This window comes from Pseudoliparis swirei, chromosome 5 (genome assembly GCF_029220125.1).
Source record: "Pseudoliparis swirei isolate HS2019 ecotype Mariana Trench chromosome 5, NWPU_hadal_v1, whole genome shotgun sequence".
In the NCBI taxonomy this organism is placed as follows: Eukaryota; Metazoa; Chordata; class Actinopteri; order Perciformes; family Liparidae; genus Pseudoliparis; species Pseudoliparis swirei.
The window spans coordinates 5,107,620-5,127,952 of NC_079392.1; the positions used below are offsets into that span (position 1 = coordinate 5,107,620).

The following is a 20,333-nucleotide window of genomic DNA, read 5'->3' on the forward strand; positions in this document are numbered from 1 at the left end:
CTTAGTGATGACTTCAAATTATATTAATTTAAAATTGCTTATAGAGCAACATGCAGCAAGTACCCGGAAGTTGCAAGACACGATATTTAGATGTGAATGTCTCTCCCGCCCTCTGTCGCACACAGTGGCATTGTGTGTTTCCAACTGACCTTGCCATATAAAGTATATTTACACCTATGTTTATATATTCTAAACGTCGTTGACAAGTGAAACGCTTGCTGCCACAAGACGTTCACATTTCTATCATTTCAAAATAAAAGCCTCTATGTGAAAACTCTAAAACACTCATCTCCAAAAGCACTAAACAGAGACAAGTTATACATATAATTTAGGAGATATCTGTTGAAGAATACAAAGCTTGATAACAGCTATTTCGTTGACCATGTGGTGATATTAATTGTGTCAATTGACGTTTCCAAAATCAATAATGAAATTGATACAATTTCAAAATAAAAGCCCCTCTGCCAAACTCAAAAAATCGCATTTCCAAAAGCACTCAACTGAGGCAAGTTATACATATATATTTTAGGAGGCATCTGTTGAAGAAGATGTTATGACATCAAAAGCTCGATAACAGCGTCTGCGTTGACCACGTGGTGATATTGATTGTGTCAATTGATGTTTCCAAGAGCAATAATGAACTATAAATCCTCACATTCATGTTTGTTTTTCCATTATAAATTGTTTACACTGCTCAATTCACCCCAGGGAATCTTATTTCAAGATGCCACATCCCACAACTGTCACACAGTTATTTACCCACAAGCCACATTCGCTCTGCTGACTTGACCAATGTTAATTGTTAATTTACTCATTGTTAATCTGCCAGTCTGGGTTTATGAGATTATTCTCATCAGGGGTTTGCCATGAAAGTGTGGTCTGTGAATGGAGGTCCATAGCACAACAACAGTGTCACATCCTTTTTTCCCAAGATATTTTAGCCTTTTTTTTCACTCATCTTTCAAACCGCCTCGTCCTCTCTTCTAAAATGTTGTACTCTGCTGTAAATCCCCCAAAGAGTTTCCCGTGTCCTTTAAATAAAGACAGACTGCTTCTTGACCTGTGAGTTTAATGTCCTAAAGAATATCTCTCATCTGTGTATTCGTCATTGCTTTCTCTGCTTATATTTGGTGAGTGTTTATTTTTATTTTTATAGAGGCCAAGTTTCTGAGAAACACAGGGATGCTTTGTTTATTGGAGACGAGACTGAGTGACGCTCCGGCCACATACAGGATGACTTATTGCATCTTCAACTTCTTCTTGTCTGTGTCCGTCGGCTCGTTCCAATAACTCTTGTTTCTGTGCAAATAAAGACATTATTCAGGTGGCTGCGGGCTTTTTTCTCTCTCGAAACTTTCCTTATGTTTGCTCTTTTTTCTTTTGCCTCATTCGAAGCGTCCGACCTTTGGCAAAGAATCCTAAATAACCCAGACTTTTCCCTCTGTCGTCTGCGTGTACGATGTTACACCGATAAGCTTTTACTAAAACGATGATGGTGAGACAGATTGCGAAACATTTCATGAAAGATATTTGTAGAAATTACATATTTTATTCAGATTCTTTGCAAATGAAGTGAATTGTCACATGCATGAATTAAACTCTATGCGATTGAAGTCAGCAGTACATCTGAAAATGTCTTACCTTTAAAGCACCTTTATATTAAGCTATCACACATCATAGAAGAAGAAAAACAGCAATAATATTGTTGTATTTTTTTGGTAAAAAAATGTCTATGTTTGAGCTCCCTCACAATACTTTTGTATCCCTTCACAGAAACTTTTTTCCTTCTTTATTATCATTATTATCCTTTTCTTTTCTTTTGCAAGAGCAGTCTTGATGTCCCCGTCAAATATTTTAGTGCAAGATGAAGATTTAAGAAGTGCACTTATGATCATGCCGTAAAGTAATGTGAATTCAACGCATGGGTTGTAAGAATAAATTGCACCTAAATATGTTAGTGCTGCAACACATCACTGTCACGACTTGTGAGACACATTATCTTTTCTTTCAATCCAAGAATCGACTCATATTTTTTTACGTTTTATGGACATTTTATCACCAAAACACAAGTAGAAGTAATATAAGTATGATCAGACTGTTAGCTGAAGTACGTCAGTTCATCGAGCAGTTTCAGATTCAAACCAAGATTTATTCAAGTAGTTATTAAAAATAGCCATTCTCAAATACATATGGTTTAAGCCTTGGCTGCTTTGGGAGCAATATCACAGCGGCAGCACAGAAAGTAATTTCAGGTACAATAAAAAATAAAAAAAAGAGATGGTATTCCTCTCATTAGCACAACTTATTACAAGCCTCCAGCGGCAGAGGGAGCCGGAGCGGTTTAACGGCCCTCCCCCTCACCGGCGGCCGCGGCGCTAGTTAAACTGTGGTGTATCGAGCCGGACCGGGGCAGGAGCGGAAAGGAGAGCGCCCGCTGGGGAAATCAGACAGGAAGCTGGGGGTGTGAGACGGGGAGCTCTCCACCAAGGCCTGCCGCTTCCTGCGGCGGTCGCGCCTCTGGTAGCGGAAGTTAAACGGCGGTCGCATCGCCGCGGGGCCTCCGATCTCTTCGGAGGACGAGGCGAGAGGGTCGGCGCCCGGCGGCGCCCGCCGTCGCTGTTCGGCCGACTCGCTGGAAGACGAGGCGAGGGGGTTGCAGGGGCGAGGCGCCGCGGGGGGGTCAAAGGGCACGGGGAGAATGGTCGTGGGGTCGAGAATCGGCGTGGGGTCGAGAATTGGCGTGGGGTCGAAAATCTCTGGTTGAACAGTAGCGGGTGGTCCAGGGTCGGAGGGAAGAGGCAGAGGGTCCTTCTCCAGGTCGTCGATTGTTATCGGGAAGGTCGGAGTCGGGAAGGTTGGGGTCGTCGCGGGGTCCCGGGGGAGGTCGTGACCCTGAGGCCGCACGGGTCGCAGGAACTCCACGTTCTGTGGACAGCAGAGACGAGATCACATCACATTTAATATTTTATTTTTTATTCTTGTGTGTTTAGTTTATTGGTGCTGCTACTGTGACGACAAATTTCCCCTTGGGGATTAATAAAGTATATATCTATCTTTCTATCTATCTATCACATCACGTGTCATTTAGCAGACGCTTTTATCCAAAGCGACTTACAATAAGTGCATCAAGCTAGAGTACAAACTAAGAACAACAAGAATACAGGAAGTAACATTTCCTCAGCATAGTCGAACTACAAAAGTACCACAATAAGAGCCGTTTTAGTGCCACTGAAGTGCTAATCTGTGTTTTAATCCAGATATAGTCGGAGATCACACTCCAGGGATATTTGACAAACGCGCTCGTGTCGGCTGCGGAAAAAACAAGTCTGCAGTCGTGGAATATGTGACACACAACGCACTCTCAGAAAGGAGCGAGAACGCGACGTAATTACAGCACAGGAGCGTCCCGTTTTAAATGTCACGCGTCGGTTTGAACACACGCGACGCACAACGTACATTTAGGGACGCGAGACGTGACGGAATAATTATAGGGCCACGTGGCAATCATTCAGAAAGTTGCGTTGTGATGGTAAAGGTTGTTTTTAGGAGAACCTGAAACAAAACAGCAGAACACGTTCATCAAGTCGTGCTCATCCAGTCGGTGATTATGTTCCCACGGAGGGATTAAGGGGCTGCCACTTCAAAACACAGAACACTGATTTACAATTCTTGGGAGTTATATATGTGATTAAAAACGTATTTATATGGAAGATGTATGTGGTAGTATATATAAATATATTTTGTTTGTTGTTTTTTTCTTTATTTTATATACATTTTCGGATTTATTTTGATTTCAATTTAGGATAGGAATTTATAAGCATTTTTTGCTTCTACCTTTACCTTTTCAGTCTTTCTCTTTTGAATAATATTGTATTGCATTTGATTTGATTGACTGAATAAAATACACAAACAAACAAACATGGTTTATTGCACCTGAATGTTCTGTTCTTTTTTTGGGGCTGTGTTGTTCCTGCTCTGAGTGATAAACCTCTGCTGCTGTTTTTTTCTGTATTTTCAAAATACTGCCAGAGAGGATTAAAAGTAATTGTATTTGATGGTCTTTGAGTCAGATTTCACATTATAGGTCAAAGTGTCCCAGAGAATTTGATTTACTTTGTTCAGAAAGGAGATGAAAGCTCGGGAAACTGTAGAAATATGTGAGCAGCAAGTACACACAGAAAATAATGGTTCTTTAAAAGGCTTTGTGGTTCTACGAAGAACCATCGCCGACTGAAGAACCATTTTTCGTTTGAGGCACCTTTAGAGGTTCTTTAAAGAACTATTTCAGGAAATGGTTCTTTAAAGAACCCTGGTTTTCGAGGTTCTTTGTGGAACCAGAATTGGTGCCTTAAAGAACCACTTTTTTAAGATTCTTTGAGACACCCTTATAGATTATTTGAAGAACTATTTAAGGAAATGGTTCTTTAAAGAACCCTGGTTTTAGAGGTTCTTTGTGGAACTCTGAAGAAACATTTTTGGTTCCAGATGGCACCTCCATGTTTCTGTGTGTAGAGGATGGAGTTTGAATTGTTTTCCCATTTTGGACATATTGATCATACACACCTATTTGTTGGAACACAACTTTAAAACTTCAGCTGCCGCTTTGGCTTAATTCCCTCAGAGATATGAAGACATACTTCTGACTGTTATGCAATACCTTGTACCTTGAATGCTCCGAATATTTCTGATTATTGAGGGCACATATTTTCAACGGCTTCCCTGTACCTGAGCTTTGAACATCTCACAGGACACCTGGACTTCAGGATGGACGTCCAAGTCCCCGTGCACTGATCCTGCACAAAACCCTGCAGTCTGAACGAGAGACATTTTATTAATTTATTTGAAGATACTGGGTCACGCTAACACAAATAAACAAAAGGATAGAGCAGGGGGAAAAAACAAATCGATATAATAACATAATAAATTCTTTTTTAAAAGGAGGAGAGGACCTGTCAGGCTTGTTTGATAAATATAATTAATAACTTGCAGCCTTTTTAGAGGGTAAAATTAGAAATAAATCCGTCATTCCATCAAGTAATACTTCAGTGATAGTAAACCATATGCTGGCTGACTGATGTGGATTTAAGTTTATTAAACAACATTAATTAGCGTCATAATAGTGTCAGATTGTAAATGATGAAATTCACTTTTTATTATTATTAATGGAGCAATTTCAGATGATGTTGTTGTACTTTTAAATAAACATCCTTATGTGTCCAAACAGGATTATAATGATGTGCAAGTGTAACAACAACACAAATGTAAATTATTATATTATTATGCATATATGTGGCGGCGACTGGGGCCAACTTGAGCCACTTGAGCCCCACCCCCACAAGTATAAAAATAATATAAATTATATATATTATATATATATTATAATGTCAATATATATATTTATTATTTTGGAGATATGAATATACTCATTCGTAAAATAATATAAATACAAAATATAATATATTTTAATACATAAATATATATATATTTATATATTTATGTACCATATTATATTGACTATTATTATTATATATATATATACATATATATATATATATATATATATATATATATATATATATATATTATTAGATATATTATATTATATTATTTATTATTGATATATATATACATATATATAAATATTTGATTTATATTACACAATATTTATATTTATATATTTATATATTTATGTATACCATATTATACTGACTATTATATATATATATATTAATATACTGAATAAGATGTCCTTATTATTGTTTATTATTAGAAATAAAAAATTTAACTTTTTTTGCCTTGAATCATATGGGATGTTTGCTAAAAATGATTAGATGACCTATACCAAAAAAATCTTCCACCAGCCGCCACTGATAATATGGGATGTATTTTGAGTCTTATCTTCCCTCTCGGTGCCTCGTACCTCCGTGTCGGACTCCGGCGTCAGCCGCTGGCAGGTGCCTCTTTCCGTCACTCCCTCTGGACACTCCTGAACGATGTACTCCACAAAACTGGCTTTCACAGGTGCAACCTGAGACGTAAAAAAATGAACATGGTAAGAAGAGGGGAAACAACAAATAAAACAATGACGGATACTTGATATTGCTGTATGTAAAAAGGCTATCATCTCGGTTTTAGAGCACCACAAAATGTTACCTTAGGGGAATTAAATAGCAATAATCTGAGCTTTCAGTTTCTCATTTTCCCTTCAAAAATGGCCTAAAGTGCCTTCGGTAATATTTTGCGACCTTGTATGAGGATTATGATTATGGTATTTGTGCAGTAAAAATACTCATCCGGCACACAGAGGCCCAACGGTGCACTGTTCCATCTGCTCATGTACACACACAGATTATCTAATAAACGTAATATTCCACACACATTGTCGTGTAATAAAAGCCAATCAGAGTTAATAACTGGGTCTCCAGTCATATATATGTATATATATATACATATATATTTATATATATATATTTATATATATATATATAAATAAATAAATAAATAAATATATATATATATATATATACCCGCGATGCAGCTCTGGTGATCTTCTTCACTCCGAGCCCGGCGCCCACCGCCGACCGCCTCTTGTAGGACGCCAGGGTGACCTGAGCGGCGGCCACGGCCTGTGGGCTGTCCACTGGGAGCAGGGTGGGGCAGGTGGGACACGTCTGCTGGAGCTTCTCTGGGAGGTCTACAGGGATCAGATGCAGAGGATATAATGTAGATGTTCCTTATCTTTATGATAAGCCTTGCACACTGAGCAATGTTACCACCAGGATTATGACTTAAAACAAGCACCAGCTGTTGGAAGATCAGTTCAGATACAAAACCATGTGGTGCATCAAAGTATGATAACCCATTTTTACTCCTTTTAGTATCGTATTGTAGATCCGTTGATACTCTCAGTGTTACCTGGGACCAGAGTGCAGTCGTAGCTGTACAGGTAGGAGTATCCCTCGGGTGTGAGGAGCATGGTGGTGTTACAGATGCCAGAGATTTGCTGAAAAGAATACAATATAAAGAAAGTTATACCAATAAACGCCATTTTACAATAGATTTAGCGACAGTTGACATACCGAGAGCAGTCCAAGACAAAGTGACCTCAAATGTGTGTATTCATTTGCAATAACCCAAATGATGGACCTTGGGAGAGGGAATGTTTTTTGGGAGTTCTCTGGGCTGTTTGTGGGGTAAGACCTTGAGGTTTAATGTTAGAATCAACCGCGCAAAAAGGTTAAAATGTAATATTAAGGGGCTAAATATTAGGCAGGATAAAAAGAAATGCTCTTGTATCAAATTTTAAACCATTAATTCAAAATAAAGAGTGTTTTTAAGATATTGTGACTATCTTAAACTGCCCTTTTTTTGCATGGTGAAGGGTCAGCAAGAGTCCTTATAAGGACAGTATAAGTTCAAACGCTGTATATTTCTGTGCATGTGTGTGTGTGTGTGTCCTACCGTTTCCATGAATGGTCTGACGTCACAGCGTTTCCATGGTTTCGGGCTGCCAATGGGACACTTTGTCTCCAGGACGTCCAGGTCCAGGTAATACACATTGCCCGCTGGGCCCTGACGACGCACAATGCAAACACAACGTCACGAGAGAGTGGAGGAACAAGAATGTCCGACAGTACCACGCTCCGATATTTAAATAGAAGCATCAAATCTATAGAAGTCTTCTATCGAGTACATTCATTTGGTCAGTTCTATATTTAAGGAACAGTATTCTAGGAGGCGCTCAGAATAATTAAGACTATATTGATTTTAGCAGTAGCACTGAAAACAAACATGAAGGATTGGAGCAGGTGCAATAACAGTCTTTTCAGGTCACGGAGTTAAACTCTTAAAACCTGATCCATCAAGTTCATGAAGCCTGGTGTTATGTAAGGTGCTGGACCGAAGTGACCTGGGTTTTTATTACACTTCAGTCACTCAAGGCCTTCTTTTTTTTTTTTTTTTACGAGGCGTGAAAGACGGCGGCTTCTCCTTTTTTTTTTACGACTTAACATCCCGCACATCAAGTTTGATTGTTACATTTCATTTATGAGCGACATGTGCTGACGAGTCATTCGCCGCAAAGTGCAAACATCAAATTATTTATCGTTGTTTTCGTTCTTCGGTGTTTGGCACGTTAATGTAATTGCTCGCCATTTTTTACACACACACGTCTTTGAATGTAGTTCAGCGGTTCCCCAAACTAGGGTCCGGGGACCACACTATAAAGTCCTTGAGAGAAAAAAGACAATTTTATTTCATTATCACTTTCCCCGGAGTGAGAATCAGCAGAGAGAGAGGTTTTTGATTAAAAGTTTGTAACAACAAAACACAAATCTTCTTAAATGGGATCCCACTGACATCAAGATTGGCCGGGGTTGGTTAAATCTATCAGAGTGGGACTTCCTTTTTTTCTCCATAGGGATGTTTTGATCTATCAGCCACAACAGGAGGGGGAAAAACAACCTTTCCAACTCACTCCCTTTGTGTGAGGCTATACAACAACACAAAGAGACGATGCAGGGATTGGGATGTTTGTAATAAAGCTGTTATAACAGTACGCAATGCTAGAAAAAGGTCTAATTCAAAACTGAACGACTTCATGGTGAATACGAGATGATAAAACGTCTGCCAGCACAACTTTTGCCTCATTTTATTTTTATTTTTACTCCACTTTTGTTTCCATCCCTCTGTGATTCAGCCCAATTCTCTCCGTTTAGGATTTCCGAGAGCAAGTTTCATGGAGTGGATATCAATTTAATTTGATAAAAAGTCCATGATTTCCCAAAAGTTTTGAAGTAACTAAAATACTAAAGTGTCAGACTTTTTTTTTTTAACTGAAGTCCATATTTTGGTACAGGTGTGACATTTAACTTTTTTATCCCCAGCTTATTTGTTAGGCCTCTGCTCAAAAAAACATACCCAACTAAAAAAAAGGGTGTATCTCCTCAACCACAAGGGCTATTTAAATAAGTGTTGGAATAAAAGTAAACACTTGTGAGAATACTCCAGGTGTGTAAATATCACCCTTTATGTTACTGGTTAAGATTAAATGAAGATGGTACACAGCCCAAATAAACGAAATGACAGGTTCCTCTTTTTGTAAAAAGCACTTATTATTATGATGATATCTTTGGAATGATGCAGCTGAAAGGTTTACAATTCCTCAGCATCATAGCACAATATCTGAAGAGTATCTCTGCAAAGTTTGACTTTGAAAAAATGCAGCAGAATTAAATTAGAGCCTCGTTAGTGAAGACAGTTTAGGCAAAGTCTCCAAAATGGGCATTTGGGCACATTGAGTTTTCTCATGTACCAGATTATATCTATTTCACTTCTATATTACTAATGGAGTTCAATACAGCATAAACAACATAACAATACAATATATATATATACTGTATATACAGTGCATCCGGAAAGTATTCACAGCGCTTGATTTTTTCCACATTTTGTTATGTTACAGCCTTATTCCAAAATGGATTAAATTCATTATTTTCCTCAACATTCTACACACAAAAACCCATAATGACAAAGTGAAAACTGTTTTTTGCACATTTATTAAAAATAAAGAACGAAAACATAACATGTACATAAGTATTCACAGCCTTTGCTCAATACTTTGTTGAAGCACCTTTGGCAGCAATTACAGCCTCAAGTCTTCTTGGGTCTGATTCCACAAGCGTGGCACACCTGTTTCTGGGCAGTTTCTCCCATTCTTCTTTGCAGAACCTCTCAAGTTCCATCAGGTTGGATGGGGAGCGTCGGTGCACAGCCATTTTCAGATCTCTCCAGAGATGTTCAATGGGGTTCAAGTCAGGGCTCTGGCTGGGCCGCTCCAGGACCTTCACAGAGTTGTCCCGAAGCCACTCCTTTGTTATATTGGCTGTGTGCTTCGGGTCGTTGTCCTGTTAGAATATGACCCGTCGCCCCAGTCTGAGGTCCAGAGCGCTTTGGAGCATGTTTTCATCCAGGATGTCTCTGTACATTGCTGCATTCATCTTTCCCTCAATCCTGACTCATCTCCCAGTTCCTCCCGCTGAAAAACATCCCCACAGCATGATGCTGCCACCACCATGCTTCACTGTGGGGATGGTGTTGGCCAGGTGAGGAGCAGTGCCTGGTTTCCTCCAGACATGACGCTGGCATTCAGGCCAAAGAGTTCAATCTTTGTTTCATCAGACCAGAGAATTTGGTTTCTCATGGTCTGAGAGTCCTTCGGGTGCTTTTTTGCAAAGTCTAGGCGGGCTGTCATGTGCTTTTTACTGAGGAGTGGCTTCCGTCTGGCCACTCTACCAAACAGGCCTGATTTGTGGAGTGCTGCAGAGATGGTTGTCCTTCTGGAAGGTTCTCCTCTCTTCATAGAACAACGCTGGAGCTCTGTCAGAGGGACCATCGGGTTCCTGGTCACCTCCCTGACGAAGGCCCTTCTCCCCCGATCGCTCAGTCTGGCTGGGCGGCCAACTCTAGGAAGAGTCCTGGTGGTTCCAAACTTCTCCCATTTCCGGATGATGGAGGCCACTGTGCTCATTGGGACTTTCAATGCTGCAGAAATCTTTCTGTACCCTTTGCCAGATCTGTGCCTCGATACAATTCTGTCTCGGAGGTCTATAGATAATTCCTTGAACTTCATGGCTTGCTTTATGCTCTGATATGCAGTCAACTGTGATACCTTATATAGACAGGTGTGTGCCTTTCTCAATCATGTCCAATCAACAGAATTTAGCACAGGTGGACTCCAATCAGACATCTCAAGGATGATCAGTGGAAACAGGATGCACCAGAGCTACATTTTGAGTGTCATGGCAAAGGCTGTGAATACTTATGTACAAGTTATGTTTTCGTTCTTTATTTTAAACAGATTTGCAAAAATTAGCAAAAAACAGTTTTCACTTTGTCATTATGGGTTGTTGTGTGTAGAATGTTGAAGAAAATAATGAATTTAATCCATTTTGGAATAAGGCTGTAACATAACAAAATGTGGAAAAAGTGAAGCGCTGTGAATACTTTCCGGATGCACTGTATATACATATAAATATATATATATGTATATATATATATATATACATATATATATACACTACCGTTCAAAAGTTTGGGGTCATCCAGACAATTTCGTGTCTTCCATGAAAACTCACTTTTATTTATCAAATGAATTGAACATTTCATAGAACATATAGTCAAGACATTGACAAGGTTAGAAATAATGATTAATATTTGAAGTATTAATTTTGTTCTTCAAACTTCAAGCTCAAAGGAAGGCCAGTTGTATAGCTTATATCACCAGCATAGCTGTTTTCAGCTGTGCTAACATAATTGCACAAGGGTTTTCTAATCAGATATTAGTCTTCTAAGGCGATTAGCAAACACAATGTACCATTAGAACACTGGAGTGATAGTTGATGGAAATGGGCCTCTATACACCTATGGAGATATTTCATTAGAAACCAGACGTTTCCACCTAGAATAGTCATTTACCACATTAACAATGTATAGTGTGTATTTTTGATTAATGTTATCTTTATTGAAAAAACAGTGCTTTTCTTTGAAAAATAAAGACATTTCTAAGTGACCCCAAACTTTTGAACGGTAGTATATATTTCCCCCCAATATATATTTATATATATTTATTATTATATTATTAATACTATTATTATTATATTAGATTATTATTATTGTATTATATTATATTAATATGATTATTTATTATATTTATATATATTTATTATTCAAACAATGTATATGTACTCAAACTTTCACGTACGCGGTAACAATGTTAACTTTCACAAACACAAACACACGTATTAAAACATTAGATAACTTCAACAAATAACCCCCACTGACAAGATGTTTTTTTCCCAACAGGGCATTTGTGTGTGTGTGTGTGTGTGTGTGTGTACTGACCTGAGCGTGCAGGTGGACATTTGCAATGCGGTTGAGGGCAAACTTGTAGCCGTCGGTTCGATCCTCGTTGACGTACGTGACGGCCAGACGAGACAGCTTCTCCACCGCCTTGTCGGTGCAGGGCATGGGAGCCAGCTCGATGGGCGACAGGGCGAAACCCCGAGCGCCACGAGACAGCAGAGACAATGAGAATAGCAGTAATAATGCGCAGAGAGACTCGTCCATGGTGACGGAGGCTCGGGACAGCAGCTGGTGTAAAGGTACGTTTGTTCTCTGGTGTTTGCGTTCGGTGACTTTTGGAATCAAAACAGATTGGAGATGTTGAAATGCTGCCGGAGGACAAAGTTTATTTGATGTCACGGGGCCTGCGGCGGCTTGTGAATGAATGTTCCAGTGATTTGTTTAACCTCGAGGGGGGGACCGCTCTACTCTTTACTATCCGTGGTGTTTTTCCAAGTCCATTGTTCTCCCTCTTAAATTGTATTATGTGGATGATTGGGGCTCATACAATACAATCTGCATCACTTTTATAACTAGAACGGGCACTCGGTAGAGCGCATACCTTCGCATATCACAAGATTGGGCATTGAATTATGAACATTTTGGCATTAGTTGCATGCCAATTGGATAGAAATTGACCGTGCTATGGTAAAAAGAAGATTTTGACCTTTCCATGACCTTGACCTTGACCTTTGACCTGATCGATCCCAAAGTCTAATCAAATGGTCCCCGGATAATAACCAATCATCCCACCAAATTTCATGCGATTCGTTTTAAAACTTTTTTTGTTATGCGAATAACACGCATACAAATAAATAAATAAATAAATAAATACACGGCGATCAAAACATAACCTTCCGCATTTTCAATACGAAGGTAATAAGACCTTTGTAGGCTTAAGAGATAAATTCCCTTATTTTAATCATTTTGATTGACACTGAGATATATTGTCAGTATTTGGGGTCATCAAGGTCAGTTGTATTTCTAATGTTACGTTCAAAATGGTTGCATAACTGGAGGTATCTGTAAAACAATCGGAGTATATTTTTCCCTCAGATGTTGAAAGTCCTTTAGTTTTTCCTTTTCTGTGGGATAATATAATGTTGTTATCTCCTTTTGGGGATTAAGGACTTAAATTAGTGGAGAAAACATTCAATTAATTACTATCTGTAACTTAAATCTGTATTCAAAACTGTACATACTAGCACCTTTATTGTTCTTGTACATATTACCACCTTCTGTCTAGCGTATTCTTTTATATTTTGTATCTTTTCTCTCTTATGTGTTGCTCTAGGCACACATGGCAAATAAAACCTTGAATCTTGATAGTATACTTAAGTTTATCTGCATACAAAAACATCATTAAATGCGATTTTATTCTCAATGCAGGGGGGTGTTCTATTTAATCCGGATGTGAATATGCACTTCGGGCATTTTAAAAGCCCTAGTTTAAATCAATAGTCCCCATTTACATTATAACTTATGAACTAATTACATTGAGCCATATTTAGTTGCTGCAATGTGAGCATCTCACCACCAGGGGTCACTGTTAGTCTGGTGTACTGCACTGGAGGGAAGTCTGGTCAAACTGTTGGTCAGAACTGGGCTAAAGATTCACTTTTACCTTCTTAATTACTTACTTAGACTTTCAGCCTTATTATAAACTCATAACTCTGATGTTTATGTTTTGCGTCTTGATTTTACTTTCAAAATAAAAGATTCATATTCACCATTTATCCGACTGAATTTACTTCACTATGGTAAATAAGCGATGGGATATATTTTATTTCTGCTGTTCCAGATCATTTCGTTTTATACAAAAACTAATACAGACGAATTTCTTATAAATTGGATGTTCAGTAAATATTGTTTTTAATTCCAATGCAGTTTAACCGCGCTCCGCTGTGTGTGTCATGGGTGTGGTTCACACTCCTGGAGCAGTGAGATTGGTTCCATTGTCTGTGACACACACACACACACACACACACACACACACACACACACACACACACACACACACACACACACACACACACACACACACACACACACACACACACTTCATATTTGATTTAGATTTTTTTACAAAGTTTTCACTTATTCAGTCACACATCTCAACATCTGGATGGATTGGCACCATCAATGTTGACATATATTCACTTTGGTTACTGCCTTGTGTATATATTTAGTTTTCTCTGTAAGTATTTTAGTTTTTAGTATTGTTATTGTGTTTTTATTTGTATCTTTCATTATTATTAATGCTCGAATGTGCACCCGCTGCATGTGATCCTGAAATGTCCCCACCGTGGGACTAATACAGGAATATCTTATCTCAGCTTATCTTATTTATTCATAGTTTCCAGGAGATGTAAGGATGTAATGACTGTTAGCTCCAGGTTGACATTTTTAGCCCGGAGTAAAATATCTGGAAAACTATCAGATTGATTGCAATATGATGCATACATTCATGTCCTCATAAGGATGACTTTGTACACATCTGGATGATGCCCTGACCTTTTCTAAAGCACCATATAGGTCAACATATCAGGTCATTTCAGTTTACCCAATACTTTGGATTATCAGCTGAACATATGATACATTCAAGTATTTAAGTAATATTTAACATCAAATCAAAGTGGGTTTTTTAAAAGAAAAAATTAAAAGTCCAGGGATAACCATTTCGCCCATTTCAAATATCCACTGAACCAGGATCAGCTCTCAACAGATGCTGGAGGAGTTAGAGACTCACTCAGCAGAACGAATTATGCTCATAGGAGAAAAAAAGAAAAGAAGAGCGGCCGCAATGTTGTTGCGCGAGAGAATGTGCACCGCCGCCACCGGCGTTCGTCCAGAGCCAACGTCACCGGCAGCGAGTCGTGTGTCGTCGCAGCCGAGAGCAGACGGAGTCTGTGGGGGAGAGATAAGAAGCGCGAGGCTGCTCCGAGGACTCGCTCCATCGCAGCACAACGCCAGGCCCAAGTTAGACAAGACCTCCTTTGATGCTACGCAGAGTATAATCTCCCCCCTTCTGCTCGCTGCAGAGAGAGAGAGAGAGAGGTGGGGTGGGGGGGGGGGTTCCATGCTGTTCAACATGGTGCAGGGGGTGGATGGTCCCAGAGGGTGTCCGACTCTTCTGTTTGATGTGGTCCAAATAGCCTTTATTTTTTATTTGTTCAAAGCTTTCATTGGCGGTATTAGCAGTGTCAGTTTCACTCAGAGTAAATGTATTAATGCTGTTTCAGGCAAGTTCATTAATGTTGTTTTCAGTGGAGGAGGCAGGTTTAAATGAGGTTTCACAGACATCCACACCTCGCCAACGAGGATGACATTTCAGATAGAAATACTGGTGGAAATCACCTCCTGTGTGACATCACCTGCCAGTAGAGGAGGGAAGTAATTGGCTCTTTACCGCACTTCATATTTAAGAACAGAAATAAGACCTCTTTTTCATCCACTTTTCTCTTTCTATTCATATACTACCTGGGCGTATCAGTCGGAGTGTTTACATGTTGGCTTTTATCGTTACTGAGCCCTCCACCTCTCACAGATATGCGTCAAAGAATGGACCAGCATTACAAGATGGGAGTCGGCCTTTATCCTGCAAATCATCCTCCTTATATCTCCATCTTGCATACTTTTATTAACACACACACACACACACACACACACACACACACACACACACACACACACACACACACACACACACACACACACCGTGTTGGTGAAGGTGAGTAAGACATAGCCCTATATATACATATATATATATGTGTATATATATGTATATATAGGGCTATGTCTTACTCACCTATATGTATACAGGACTGTCTCAGAAATTTAGAATATTGTGATAAAGTTCTTTATTTTCTGTAATGCAATTAAAAAAACAAAAATGTCATGCATTCTGGATTCATTACAAATCAACTGAAATATTGCAAGCCTTTCATTCTTTTAATATTGCTGATTATGGTTTACAGCTTAAGAAAACTCTAAAATCCTATCTCATAAAATTTTAATATTTCCTCAGACCAAGTAAAAAAAAGATTTATAACAGCTGAGTGTTTGTCAAGGCTCAGGAAACCCTTGCAGGTGTTTCGAGTTAATTAGACAATTCAAGTGATTTGTTTAATACCCTACTAGTATACTTTTTCATGATATTCTAATATTTAGAGATAGGATATTTGAGTTTTCTTAAGCTGTAAGCCATAATCAGCAATATTAAAAGAATAAAAGGCTTGCAATATTTCAGTTGATTTGTAATGAATCCAGAATGCATGACATTTTTGTTTTTTTAATTGCATTACAGAAAATAAAGAACTTCATCACAATATTCTAATTTTCTGAGACAGTCCTGTATATGTAAATATATATATTTACATATATACATAATATATAGAGATATATATAATATATGTATATATCTAGATATATATGTTATATATATATATAATATATACATATAATACATATTATATCAATATATATATATGTATATGTATAATATATATATATATAAATATATATATATATATAATATCATAGATTACACACGCACGCGCACACAATCACACACACACACACACACACACCATATTGTTCTTTGTCTTCCCGTCGCTCTCTTTCTCTCTTCACTGTTGTTGTTTTTGTTGTTGGTTTTTTTCACAAGATGCTGCATGGGATTTATTCCTTATCTTATTGGTCACAGTCTGCACAGGGAAGGGAAGACATTTGGATGGAGAGAGAGAGAGAGACAGGAAGGGGGATAATTCCCCCCCCCCCCCCCCCACCTGGAGAAGCTGCTTCCTCCACCGCTGCGGCCCAACAACATGGCCGCTGGCGCTCAACCCGGTTACACTTCACTGTAATTGGTCACGGCTGTGAGCTCCCGTTAACGAAGCTGTCGGTTGATTGGCATTCCCTGCAGGAGGGGGGGGGGGGGGGTCACACATCCCTGCCACTTCATCAGGAGTGAAGTACAGTCAGCTTCTGACTCTTGACGTCCCCGTCACGTCTTCAGCTTCTCTCTCTCTGAAGCCACAGGAAGGAGACGAGAGTTGTAGAACAAGGAGCTTCACGCTGTGAGAGGACAAACCGAACAATAAACCTTTCGCACCTTAATATAAAATGTAGCTTTATGTCGTGGTTTTATTTTATTTGTACTGCACCGACCTTTCCATTTTCAAAAAAAAAATCAAAACCCACCTGTTCAGAACTGCTTTTAATGTGGAATAATATGTGATTTATGGTCATTTTAGTTACTTTTATTGTATAGATTTTAGTATGTTTCATTATGTGATGTAAAGTGTCTTTGAGTAGCGCTATGTAAATTAAATGCATTTTTATGATTATTAATATTTAATAAGGATATTTCTTAATTTATTATGGTTATTTGACTTATATTGTGTTGCAAACTCAACTTCTGATCTCAAATCAAATACAAATCAAATTTCTTTTGGATGAACTCTAAGATTATAGTTATGATTCTAATTGTAACTATTCTATTCAAAGAGTATAACATATTTTTGGGGGGTTTGCTTGTTAAAAACAGCAGCTTGTTAAGGACCTGCAGCTATTTTCATACATTTCCTTATATTACTTTCCATAATAATAATAAATCCCTGTCTGTTTGAAGACATTAGTTCAGTCTTTTTCCTCCACTTACGTTATTATATTATATTTTGTAAAAAATAAATTCTGTAAAACCCTGGATTAGAACGAGTGACAACACTGTGAACATGAACTAAATATAGAAATATTGCTCATGCAATATCATCGTGGTTATTCCATGTGTGACATCAGTCGCACGCAACGAAAACACGACACTCGACCGCCCACCACTCTGGACCTGCAGGCCTTTAGAGTGACAAGCATCCAGCATAAAAACAATCTGATGATGTAAGAACTGCTTTTTCGATTAAACACAAGAAATGATCCAGGGTTCAAAGCAAATGAAATTTAATCCTGGATTAGATCGTGGAAAAGATTTAAATCCTGCATCCCAAAAAGGGATAACAACATTATATTCCCTGACAGAAAACGGGCAACTAAAGGACTTTCGACATGTACGGGAAAGATATTCTCTTAAAAAAATCTTATTTTTTCAGATACCTCCAATTACGCAACCATTTTGAACGTAACCGTAAATATACAACTGACCTTGACGACCCCGATACTGAGAATATTTCTCAGTGCCTATCAAAATGATTCAAATAAGAGAATTCATCTCTAAATCCTCCAAAGGCCTGACCACAAAAGTGACGCAGGTTGGATTATTTGGGGACTCCAATCATTAATTTAGAGAGAGAACAATAGACTTGGGGGAAAAAACTCAACGCGGAGCACAGATGCACGGAGGAGAGAAAATCCAGGGACCGCCGTCATGTCCGCACTCCTGGAGCAGTGAGATTGGTTCCATTGTCTGTGACACACACACACACACACACACACACACACACACACACACACACACACACACACACACACACACACACACACACACACTTCATATTTGATTTAGATTTTTTTACAAAGTTTTCACTTATTCAGTCACACATCTCAACATCTGGATGGATTGGCACCATCAATGTTGACATATATTCACTTTGGTTACTGCCTTGTGTATATATTTAGTTTTCTCTGTAAGTATTTTAGTTTTTAGTATTGTTATTGTGTTTTTATTTGTATCTTTTATTATTATTAATGCTCGAATGTGCACCCGCTGCATGTGATCCTGAAATGTCCCCACCGTGGGACTAATACAGGAATATCTTATCTCAGCTTATCTTATTTATTCATAGTTTCCAGGAGATGTAAGGATGTAATGACTGTTAGCTCCAGGTTGACATTTTTAGCCCGGAGTAAAATATCTGGAAAACTATCAGATTGATTGCAATATGATGCATACATTCATGTCCTCATAAGGATGACTTTGTACACATCTGGATGATGCCCTGACCTTTTCTAAAGCACCATATAGGTCAACATATCAGGTCATTTCAGTATACCCAATACTTTGGATTATCAGCTTCAAGATTCAAGATTCAAGATTCAAGATGTTTTATTTGTCACATACACACACAGGGTGTGCAGTGAAATGAAAGTGGCAATGCTCAGCAGGAATGTGCAAGGGCAACAAGTACACACTATTTACAAATAAAAAACAACACAATATTTACAGTAAGTGTGTGTGTGTGTGTGTGTGTGTGCCTAAGAGGGGCAGTTGTGTGGGTCTATGTGGGGGTACTGGTGAGGTCGGAGTTCACAATCCTGATGGCCTGAGGAAAGAAACCCGTCTCAGTCTCTCTGTTCTTGCAGCGTGACTACGGAGGCGCCTGCCTGACCGCAGCAGCTGAAACAGTCTGTTGTTGGGGTGGTGAGGATCCTTCATGATCCTGCCGGCTCTGGTTCTGCACCTCCTGGTGTACAAGTCCTGCAGGGTGGGAGTGTGTTCCAATAGTGCGCTCAGCCGAACGCACTACTCTCTGCAGAGCCTTCCTGTCCTGAGCGGAGCAGTTGCCAAACCAGGCTGTGATGCTTCCTGTCAGGACGCACTCTACAGCTCCAGAGTAGAAGGACTGAAGGATCCTCTGGGAAACTTTAAATTTCCTCAGCTGCCTGAGGTGGTAGAGGCGCTGCCTTGCCTTTCTCACCAGAGTGTCTGTGTTTGTTGACCATGTCAGATCCTCGGTGATGTGGACTCCCAGGTATTTATACCCGCCACCCTCTCCACAGTAGTCCGTTAATCCCCAGTGGTGAGTACGCCTCTGTTGTTGTACCCTCCTAAAGTCCACAATCAGCTCCTTAGTTTTGGTGACATTCATGAGGAGGCTGTTGTCCTGGCACCAGAGTGACAGATCAGCAACTTCCTCCAGGTAGGCCTTCTCGCCGTTGTCGGAGATCAGGCCCACCACCACTGTGTCATCCGCAAACTTGATGATGGTGTTGAGCTGAACCTGGCCACACAGTCATGTGTGTACAGGAGTACAGTAGGGGGCTGAGGACGCAACCCTGGGGGGATCCTGTGTTCAGGGTGAGGGATTTGGAGGTGTGTCTGCCCACCCTGACCACCTGTGGCCTGGCGGTCAGGAAGTCCAGGATCCAAGCACACAGGGGTGTTCAGTCCCAGCTCAATCAGCTTGCCGGCCAGTCTGGAGGGGACTATGGTGTTGAAAGCTGAACTATAATCAATGAACAGCAGTCTCACATAGCCCCCCCTCTGGCTGTCCAGATGAGAGAGTGTGGTGTGCAGTACCTGGGAGACAGCATCATCCGTGGATCTGTTTGGGCGATAAGCAAACTGCAGCGGGTCCATGGAGGAAGGGAGGAAGGCGCAGATGTAGTCCTTTATCAGCCTCTCAAAGCATTTCATGACCACCGAGGTGAGGGCCACCGGTCGGTAGTCATTCATACATGCTGGAGAAGCATATAATGAT

General features: G+C 39.5%; 1 protein-coding gene across 1 annotated transcript; it reads right to left on the minus strand.

The window, feature by feature from the left end:
• Positions 1 to 2,027: 2,027 nt before the first annotated feature.
• Positions 2,028 to 12,241, minus strand: si:ch211-262h13.5 (uncharacterized protein LOC571127 homolog). The gene is made up of 7 exons (XM_056414681.1): positions 11,902 to 12,241; positions 7,462 to 7,572; positions 6,916 to 7,003; positions 6,528 to 6,694; positions 5,921 to 6,028; positions 4,726 to 4,812; positions 2,028 to 2,925 (listed from the first exon to the last, which is right to left on the minus strand). The coding sequence occupies exons 1-7, from the start codon at positions 12,124 to 12,126 to the stop codon at positions 2,380 to 2,382; spliced, it is 1,332 nt and encodes a 443-aa protein (XP_056270656.1). The 5' UTR covers positions 12,127 to 12,241; the 3' UTR covers positions 2,028 to 2,379.
• Positions 12,242 to 20,333: the final 8,092 nt, after the last annotated feature.